This window comes from Triticum dicoccoides, chromosome 2A (genome assembly GCF_002162155.2).
Source record: "Triticum dicoccoides isolate Atlit2015 ecotype Zavitan chromosome 2A, WEW_v2.0, whole genome shotgun sequence".
Taxonomy (NCBI): Eukaryota; Viridiplantae; Streptophyta; class Magnoliopsida; order Poales; family Poaceae; genus Triticum; species Triticum dicoccoides.
Window position 1 is genome coordinate 135,075,668 of NC_041382.1, and position 10,430 is coordinate 135,086,097.

Here is a 10,430-nt window from a genome sequence, read left to right on the forward strand (position 1 = left end):
TGGACAATTTTTTGCAAACATTACAGTTCTGCCGAAGAATTAGTTAACTTATTATGTCGTTTGCAAATATTCAAATATCCGCTCAAATAGTAACTGAGAGTTGAGCCTCTATGATTTGCAGGATTCCAAACACACATAAATAGGAGAAACTTAGGATCACAATGTCATGTCCAGATTGAATACGCATCGATTCCGTCGCAAAAAAGCAAAGGGATTTTTTCATGAGATAGGAGGAGTCCTATGAAAATATAGACTATTCAGTCACACAAAATCAAACAGCGCGTGTCGGAGAAAATTCCTAGAGATTTTAATTCCCCGGATTCATATAGAAATCCCTTGAGTGCAACGGGACAAGTGGATGCAAAAGGCGGCGAGTTGGGGCCAGTTTTTCCCGCAAAAAGAAAAGAGTTGAGGCCAGTTCATCTTGGTGAATGCTTCTTTGTTTCTTGCATGAAATGTTTGTGATGCATGATTTTTCAGCTACTTGGCAGGTATCTATGCCCTGATTGGAACGTACCTCTATTCTGGTACTTTGGAACGGTCCCATGTCTGATTGGCATTTTCCTCCGGGAAGGGCCCCTTTCTAGCTGTACCACATAAACATGAGTTTGCAATGACTGACTTTCCAGAGTCTGATAGGAACGCGACCTCAGACCGCTGAGTCTGACAGCCACCATAGGATTAGGAGCAACATGTAGGGAAACCATCCTTTTCTCTATTTCGACATGGAACCCTAATATTACAAAATTCCTACTCTGGTTTGAGAAGCTTTTCAGTTTTTCCTTATCTCTCGTGCCTTTGAGCTGCCTTGGCTGAAAAGAATTCTAAATACGCATTCTAAAATTCCTACTCTGTTTGAACCGCCAAAGTTCTCCAAACGCTTGGTAATGCACTTCTATACATTCAAGGAATTCAGATGATGAGCTTAGCATGGCGCAGCCATCTGAGCACGGCGGCCCGAGCAAGCAAGAGAGTGGGTCGCAAGGCACGGCCGCGGAGGAAAAAGAGTGGGTCGCGGGGCACTGCGGAGGAAGAAAGGCGAGAGGGGGGAACGCCATGGACGCTGCATTGAGCTGCCGGCGCTCCACACGATGGCGATAAAAGATTGTCAAGTCTACTCGCAACAGTGTTGTGGCAACAATCATATGGGCCACTGTGCGCAATCAAATAGATTTGCAAAGGCAATAGTTGCACATGATAAAAGCAGGCCACAGCCGTCTCCAGCACGGATTACTGTTCACGGCCACTCCTTTGCCAAAGACCAGAAGATCGGAGACTCGGACCATGCCAACCTCTTGTCGGCCTTCCCAATCCCATCCCAGCCAAACACACGCACGCACGCACTCTGCCTAACGGTGATGTAACTCGACAAAGACAGGGAAGGAGGCCACATCGTTGTCACCAAGACACCAACAATGCAGTCTTCTATTTCAAAGACCCGGAATCAAACCATGCGGCTTCTTTGTTTCGAAGATCCAAAATCTAAAAAGGGATAGGCAGAACAAGGAAGAAACTTCAGATTTGCAGAAACTTCAAAAAGGACGGGTGGAACAAGGCGAGGAAATATTCTAATTTGCACGCTTCGAGATGAGAAGACATCCAGCAGCTCAAACCTTGCGTACTACCAGAGTGATACCACTGCGGTCACTAGATCATCGGATGGGCGAATAAGGTGAACATTATAGAGTCTGTACAGCACCCCCAGCTAACTAAATGGGGGTGGAAACCAACCACATAAGCTCAGACAAAATTTGGTACACGACAACAGGCGGTGCGACAACTTTCTGTCAGGAAAAACACGGCCCACACACACAACTCTTTCAATCCCGACTATTTAGCTCACTGAGATTGCCTTACAAAATTTCAAGCCCGGGTAGGAGAACAAACAACCAATTCACTTTGGGGAGAAGTCTCCAAACGAATAAATGGAACCCTGTATTTTTTTTCTCTCTCATGACAAACTCTTGGGTTATACTTCCCTGCATCCGATGACATGCGGTGAACAGTCAACTTCGCCACGGCAGGTCTGTAAAAATGTTCCCGCATTATACATCTGCAAGCATACAAAAGGCCAGTTCAAACTGTATGCAGATAGCACACAACTAAAATGAGGAATGGTGGGTGAAAGTGCATATAAATATTTAGTTTATCGAAGATGCGAACGGAAATAATGAAAACTTTAAACAGACTACCACCAAAAGTTCAAAAGGATGCATCGCATTACACTGCTTGGTGAAAGACATGTTTATGGAATTCATGATAAATGCATTCAGGACTTCCGCTCTTACAAATCTCTATAGGTTCGTTAAGCCATCAGAATGGAAGAATTGACCGATAAGATGCACAGTTCTTAAGAATACAAAAAAGATGGAACATACATAGCAAGATAATAATAGATAGGAAAAAATAACTATGTGAATGGCAAGACAATACCTTCTAATCTCAGAAATGGTAGCTTTATATACATCACTGATACAACTACCCTGCAAATTTTAATGAATTAAACAAAGAAATTAGGATTGAAATAATAGTGGCAAAATAGATAGGAAAAAAAACAACGTAAATAAGTCAGAAATAACTACCTATACTCAAATCATACAGCTGACGAGTCTTCTGGCAAACAGATTGAAAATGAATAGGATGATGCTATCTGAACACAAGACTCCCATTCTGCTGTTGTCTTATTTTCTCGATAAGTGATTGATAAAATGACCTGAATGCCTTTATGTCGTTTCCCTGTTGAAGAAAAAAAAAACTACTTTGATTACAACAAGAAATATTCTATTACAAAGTGAAGACTTTAATATGCTACAAATAAGATCAGGTATTCATGAATCATGACAGCATGTATAATTATTCCACATTACAAAGAAACAACCCTCACAGAGTAATAGGACAAACAAAAGATGGGAGTCATCGACTAATCAATGTTACTTTCAAGTCTCAATTAAGCAACCTTCCCAAAGCAATAGGGCAAACAAAAGATGACTAAACCCTCCAATTAGAGCTGTGTGGAACCAACTCTAACTGGATACAAACTGGCACACCAGGGATTCAAGGAAACGGTAGATAAACTCTAGTTTCCCTAATACCTAAGACCCTAACCCCAGGCCAGCTATGGAACCCACAGGCCAAAAAGCGTCCCCAGGCAACAGAATAGCCCTGAGATCCAACAGTTCATCCATCACCATTTCTCTCAAGTCACAAGTTAAGAGCTACTCCCTCCGTCCCATAATATAAGATCGTTTCACAAGCTAAAAGCTTGCGAAACGATCTTATATTATGGTTAGCTTGCGAAACGATCTTATATTATGGGACGGAGGGAGTAGTATATACTCACCGTGTGAATACAACTACATTTTGTTTCCTAAGAGATGATACTAATAACAGTTTCCTAACTTAAACGTCATACTGATGGCACATCCATCAACCTGACAATAGTCCAGTAGAAAAAATAGTCCACAGACATGTAGGTTCAGTTTTTGAGAACAGTGATTCAACCTTTTGAGTCTGCATATAGTAACTTCAATGTCTATTCTGATATTACTACAGCAACTGGTAAAATTGCCCGCTCAACTTATATGTTTACAATTGAGAATATAGTCGTATTTGCTGTACACTGTAAAGCCAGTGACTGAAGCACAAGTTGTATTTGTTGTACCCTTGTACTAATGTACTCCCTCTGTAAACTTTTGCAGTGATCTAAGAGGTCTTATAAAAGTTTACAGAGGGAGTAATAGATATAATGTTGACATAGATAAATCGGCAATCATAATCTGGCTCCAACATAATAAGTTGTGTGTGCTGTAGATTCTACTCTTTTTCTCTTAATCACGAGAGAATTTCTAGTCTTAAGAACAAAGGTGGTTCCTCTGATCCACCATACATTTATATAGATATAAATATAGATTAGGAACCAGAAATGACATGAGGTCAAGATAAGATTGTACCTGTAACTTTTGGTAGTACTGTTCAGCTAGCTCCGGTGGGCAGTGAGCTTCTGGAAGAGCTTTTGCTACAAAATTTACAATGAAGTCCTCCCCGAATCTTTCATACATAACCTTCTGAGCCATCACAATTTCACCAAAGACAACAAGCTAGAAGAAATAAACCAATTGGTCAATAAATCACCATGTACTTTTGGATATAAAAAATTGGTCAATATATCACCATGCAACAGCATGTAGATTTTAACTACAATACTGCTGCAAAATGACAACACCGGAATTCTGAAATTCAACAAAACATACTGGTGCTCTATGGAACCCACATTACAATTGATTCCAGATTAACAGCTACAACTGTCTGAACTGCATTAGTACATGTTCAGTTTTGACTCCACGCACTCTAATTATCAATCATCATCATGAATCAACAAAATCACTTGTCTAGGATGGCGAACTCAGCAATTCGTTTTGTACAACTCGATCAGTTTAAGGGAAAAGCTAGTGGCAAAAACAAAGTTTTCCCCAGTTAAAATGGAACTGACCAGGTAAGTGTTCTACAATCCCTTGCATAGTAGTAGAAAATTTAACAGGTAGCTTCAGATTATGGGCAATGATACATGTACTTTCTTTTTTGCCAAAGATCAGATTGATATAGTGTGTAGCTGAGAACTAAAATTATATAAATTTCATATGTAAGGGTACATCCCATCGCCTTACGCTTCTCTGGAACATATCGTTTGGGATTTTTCAAAATCCCATCTACATCCGTCCACCCCGGTCCTCTCTAGGGGAAGGACCCAAGATGGTGGGGTAATCTCTAAGGATGATTCAGTTACAAAATTGGATGGATTAAAAACAGCATATGGCTAATAAGATCTTAATGCAACTCTTCACTCTGGAACGTCACAGAAATAGAGGCTTCATACAGCCATATTACACTAAGTGTAAGGTTTAGAATTTCCGTTACAATGACAGAACTAGATTTTATTTTTCTTGAGTGAAATTCCCAGGATATTTAAGAAAGCTGATATGAACTACGGGACAACAGACTAAATAATCATGCTGCACAAGTTGAAATATATATTACTTTGGAACTGTGGTCATCCGAAATTTAACTATCACCACTTACCAAGTAAACCTGGTGTAGGCGGTCAGAAATCTAACTTACCAAGTAATGCAATATAATACAAAGTAACTATCACCACTGGAAGTTGCAGTGTTCACAAAATTTGATGCCTATAGCTCCCACTAAGATGGGTGTCACTAAGTTTACTGAGGTTCAGATAGAGCCGGACAAACAGCCAAATAATCATGTAAAGTTTACTTTCAACACAACAAACACAAGGATTGCAAGCTGCAAGATTATTACCGTATTTGCATCACGTAAATCAAATGATTTGTCAAGGACACTGTATAAACAGCAACCAGTAGCAAACTTCTCAATCATGAATACTCGGAAGCCAGGAAGCTGATGAAACAAGAAAGTAAAAACAGGAACACATGAGATTTGAGTAATACAACTGTCCAGGTACTAGAGAGACACTTAACAGCGCAAGATAACACGGAGTGAACACAGCAATACCTTATCATCAGCTTTGGATGTAGTGCACCAGTCTTTTATAAGTTTGACAAAAATCTGCACACACGCCTAACAAAACCATAATCAAGGTGTAAGTGAACAGTGGAAGTGGAGAACATAGCTATATTTCATCGCAGGAAAAAAAGGAAGGGAAAATAGCTATAATAAAAAGAAATATTGTAAATCAAGATAACTAGAATCCTGACCTTCCGGAGCAGTATATCTTTATGACTGCATGAAGTAAACAAAAGTAACTGCATTATGGTTTCCAAATACTGCCTACAGGTAGGAGCAAGGAGAACTGCAGACAAATCATGTGTAACCATCCCATGGAGGAATGTGTATAATGTCCTCTGCAGCTCTTGCAGTTCACGCATTTCCTGCAACAGTAAGAAATGAATACAGTATATAAGGAAGCCTGTAATTCATCTAGAACCCAATTGACGCCTACCAGAACAAGGAAAGTAGGTAGAATTAATGGATGGGGGCAGTAAACTAGCCAGGGACAAAAGCTAGCTACACAAGGTGAGGTGACGTATACAACTACATTATTGCAATAAAAAGAGCAACCAGCAGGAGCGCCACCAATTCATCAAGAAAGAAAGAGAGGCGGAATTTACAGAGAGGGATGTATGTCTTTAATGGAACATGTGAAGACCAATGACAAAGGGGACCACTCGCCCTTAATCAGAACCCCTGGGGTGGGTTGCCCGAAAGCCCAAGCCCAAGCACACGACAAACTATCAAATACTGCAAGATCCAAATGCTTACAAAACGAAAGATATTGAGTTAAGTGGTATATGGCCACTTAAGGTAATGCCACCGAGTATAATGACTAAGATGGGCAGTACTGAAAAGCTTTTCGATGTCAGTAGATAGTTTTGCCAGGGGTTAGCTGGAGTTGCACCATCAGAAAGAAACAAAGAAAGGAAGTATGACACACGGGTAACAAAGAGGTTCATGTGGTACGTGTATATGCCTATCAATCCAATACATTTAGATCTAGAAGGCACTAGTAAAGTACGATGTACTAAAGTTGAGACATTTATTTTGGGATGGAGGAACTAGCATTTAGCATTCTAGGATCACAGAGACGAATACAAGAACAGGAAGCTACTAAACATGAAAATAACTTAAGCTATTGTTTACAGATGTGATTAACTTTACCTCGGTATTGCCTGCAGGACCAGTAGAAAAGGCATCTTGTGACAGTATCACAGACAAACGACTTGCAATAGTAGGAAAGACATCCTCCAGTATGCCACTTGCTGAAGAATTAAACTTGCATATTATTTGGTTTACCAATACAAGGAAATCGACCATATCTTTTGCCTGTATGGAAACAAATAATGATGTGAGCAGCCCAGATGGAGCAACATAATTTTAGCTGCAGGAAGCCTATCTTTTTAATAAAAGAGTACACAAGTGACAGAAGGTTGCTCGAAGTAATAATAATATGCAGCTAGTATGAAGTTCGACGGGTACCAGAAAGAAATTTGTGCTAGTATATCCAAGAAACGGGAGTAACTGAGAAGAGGCATTTAATATTCTTTTTCCATTCAAGAAACGAGGAGCACGACTCAAGTGGTTATACATACAAATCCATTCATGGACATTGCATATTCACTACCGAGATCTCTTATAAGTTTTGGAAGCAGAATGAATTCTTCCTACAGTCCTACATTGCTGTGTTTGGCATGATTTCGTTTCCTTTTCAACAGATATAAAGAACATGTTGTTGTATTATATTTTCTGCATATATACAGTAGGATCCTTCTCCTACCCTTTTCCCTCAAAGAAATACTGCAGAAGGAACTGTTACTGAGAAAAGAAACCTAAGTGCTGCAGGTACTACACACATCAGCAGGGATAGCAAACGAAGAACCAAGAAGGGTAAATTCAAATTAACATAAGCAAAAAAACAAATACCTCGTTATGAACCAGCAATTGTCTTAGTGCGATCGGAATACATGGAAGCACCGAGATTCCTAATATCTCAATCATGCGGTGCAGAAAGGATATGACCTACATTTGCATGAGTTTGAAGTGGTTAATCATCCAAACAGTGAACTAATGAGGATCTTAAAGAAACAGGTTCAGATTTACCTTTGATCGCAGGGGCCTCACATTAGGAAATGAAACAAGGAGTTGTAGAACAACATCAAGGGTCTGAAGACAAAGTGGTAAGAAAATATCGCATCAGAAGAAGAGTAAAACAAAGATCATGGATATGTTGCTTATTGATGCAGAGTAATCAAGGACTTGGCAAATGTCCTCTTCACCAGCCACTTGCATATGCTACTTAACAACAAGCAAACATCACCACGCAAAAGATTAAGTGAAAACGTGGAAGTAAAGAATGATAGAATTTACCTTTTTTAACATTACACCGATTGTTGGCCTACTTATCATCACGAGGCGTTCATTAAAGCCCTAGAAAAGACAACAGCCGAATTAAGTAAGGATGTGATACACATGTACAGAACTAGAAATTTACAGGAGAGTAAATCAGAACTAGATTAGAAAATATGACCAGAACACGGAAGAAAAAATACCAGACATGGCTCAGTATACTACCCCACAGAATACAGGATTGTCCTATTGATCATTTCTTCTTAGGTGCAAATGTAAAGCATACCTTGGTAACCATATTCAATGCAACAACAATCTGTAGAAGACTTGTAGCTCTCGGGGATGATTCTTCAAGTCCTTGTGCTTTGGCACCCATAACAAGCGACTCGATCTGGAATTGATTTTCACTTAACCCAGTAAGTTCCCTCTCTCCTATAGAACTAGAGCTATCATATTGGACAGAAGGGAAACAATCACCTGATGACAGAGAGGATTCAGCAAAGCTGTCAAGCACTGAACCTGCTTCTCTGGTGATACCTCTTCAATACCGATCAACAACCCCACAGCCTGCAATAAGAAATCATGCCAGTGGTCCAAGTTCAGTATTCCAATTGAAGAACATAAACAGCTAGGTGCAAGCCAAGTTATGCTATAGAGACAGATGGACAATGCACCTCAAAAATCTGGCTGCCATCCTCTGAGCTGGAGAGCTTTGCCTCTTTATTTGCCCAGTCCATAGAAGTGAATTGTCCTAGGACATCTTCCAAGCTCTAACTCACAAACAAAACAGCCTCAGATCTAGCACAATAAACTAGATGGTGTGTGTATCTAAAAAACGGGCAAGGAAATACCTGCAAAATGGTATCCAAGTAAGGGACTAGCTTTGCCTTCAACAACTTGACAGCTTTCATGAACAAGTATCCCGCACGGCGGCTCACATGGGAATTCTGATGGTGTATGCCACGCTCATCCAAGAATGCAGCAAGAAGGTGTGGCACATACTGTACATTCTCTTGCATGAACTTGATGTAGCGTGTAACTGTCTCAAGATACACCAATGCAACTAAGCGGTGTGAGTGGCACGAAAATCTCGCAGAAAGAAGCATGGGCACAAGCTCCCCGAGCAGCCCAGACCCAGTACGGATCTCCTCCTCACTCACTGCTTCCCCGAGCCGGTACAAAAGAGTAAGAGTGACCTCAACATCCTCAACGGTAGCTTCTGCGGATGAGAGCGCCGTCACAATCAACCCCTTTATGAACTGCTGTGTGGCAGCTGGCGCTACCCGACAAATGTTGCGGAACAATGCCACTAAATCCTTCCGTTGCTCCGCCATCATGTCCTCCTCCTCCTTCCCGATCTTGTCGAGCACATCAAGATGCACCCTGTAAACTGGGTCATATGTCATTTGCTGCCGCACCACCTCTAAGATCCGCCCCAAGTGCCCCAGCTGCTTCTCAGATGGAGCCTTCATCGTACTGACGTAGCCAGCTAAGAACTCAAGCACGGAACCAGAATCAACATCCTCCTCATAGCAGCTTTCTGCTGCCGAAAATACAGCTGGTAGCACCTCTTCGAGCATTTCCAATGCCGCTGCTCCATCGGCATCGCTAGGGCCAAGCTTGCGATAACAGGCAAGAGCCTCCACAGCATAAGTCGTCACCAAAGATGCCATCTTTAACCCACTGTCTGGGCTACCAAGCCCCTGCTGTGCAGACAAGAGTGACCTGAGCAACGCCACCTTCGCCCTTGCATCCATCCTCTTTGCAGCCACGGCAGAGAGACACCCCACCGCCACCGCGGCAAGAGGGGCAGCACTTGCAGGGGACAGGGCAATGTCAAATAGAAGAGGAACAAACACATCATTGGCGACCAGCGCAACATCGATCCAGGAGATGCACCTGCGCGCCGCATCAAGGGCTACGGCGGCAGTGGGAGGGTCGGCCGCACCAAGAGTGGCGGCGGCGTCGTGCCAGTGGCGGGCGATCTGGGGCACGCACTGCGCTCGCATGGCGTCCTTGACCCTGCAGGCGTCGGCGGTCTCGTCGGCGTTGCGAGGGTAGTCCTGGGAGAGCAGGTCGTCGTCCAGGGAGATGAGGACGCGGGCGAACATGTCCGTGGGGCCCGACTGCGGCGGCGAGGGCGGGAGGAGGTCGAGGAAGTAGGAGGGGTAGACATGCGGGTAGTCGAGGCGGACGAGGAGGGCTACGAGCTGGGCGAGCTTGTTGCGGAGGAAGGGCGGGGAGGCGGCGTTGGAGGCGGAGGCGAGGGAGAGGAGGGAGGAGCGGAGCAGGGCGAGGTCGTCGGGGAGGGCGATGCGGCGGCGGAGGAGCGCGTCGTGGAGGGACTGGAGGCACCAGAAGTGGACGTGCGCGTGGGGCGAGGAGGCGAGGCCGGAGAGGCAGAGGCGGAGGAGCGAGGAGGGCGGAGACTCGTCGCGGGCGCGGGCGCAGAAGGCGAGCGCCTCCTCGCGGACGGCCGGGGAGGCGGAGGCCGCGGCGGGGGAGTCGGAGGCGAGCAGGATGGCCTGCTCGAGGTCGTCCATGGAGGCGCG

The 10,430-nt window shown here is 43.3% G+C and overlaps 1 protein-coding gene across 2 annotated transcripts; it reads right to left on the reverse strand.

Annotated features, from left to right (window-relative positions):
• Nucleotides 1-1,619: 1,619 nt before the first annotated feature.
• LOC119353815 (exportin-T-like) lies at nucleotides 1,620-10,424 on the reverse strand. Of its 2 annotated transcripts, none has more exons than XM_037620498.1 (15): nucleotides 8,730-10,424; nucleotides 8,553-8,648; nucleotides 8,356-8,445; nucleotides 8,165-8,269; nucleotides 7,900-7,959; nucleotides 7,633-7,695; nucleotides 7,456-7,551; nucleotides 6,694-6,858; nucleotides 5,733-5,906; nucleotides 5,530-5,595; nucleotides 5,317-5,415; nucleotides 3,951-4,097; nucleotides 2,583-2,736; nucleotides 2,434-2,483; nucleotides 1,620-2,026 (listed from the first exon to the last, which is right to left on the reverse strand). In XM_037620498.1, the coding sequence occupies exons 1-13, from the start codon at nucleotides 10,419-10,421 to the stop codon at nucleotides 2,647-2,649; spliced, it is 2,943 nt and encodes a 980-aa protein (XP_037476395.1). In that variant the 5' UTR covers nucleotides 10,422-10,424; the 3' UTR covers nucleotides 1,620-2,026; nucleotides 2,434-2,483; nucleotides 2,583-2,646. The 2 variants fall into 2 exon arrangements, with proteins under 2 accessions (XP_037476395.1, XP_037476394.1); XM_037620497.1 differs by having other exon boundaries at nucleotides 1,631-2,053.
• Nucleotides 10,425-10,430: the final 6 nt, after the last annotated feature.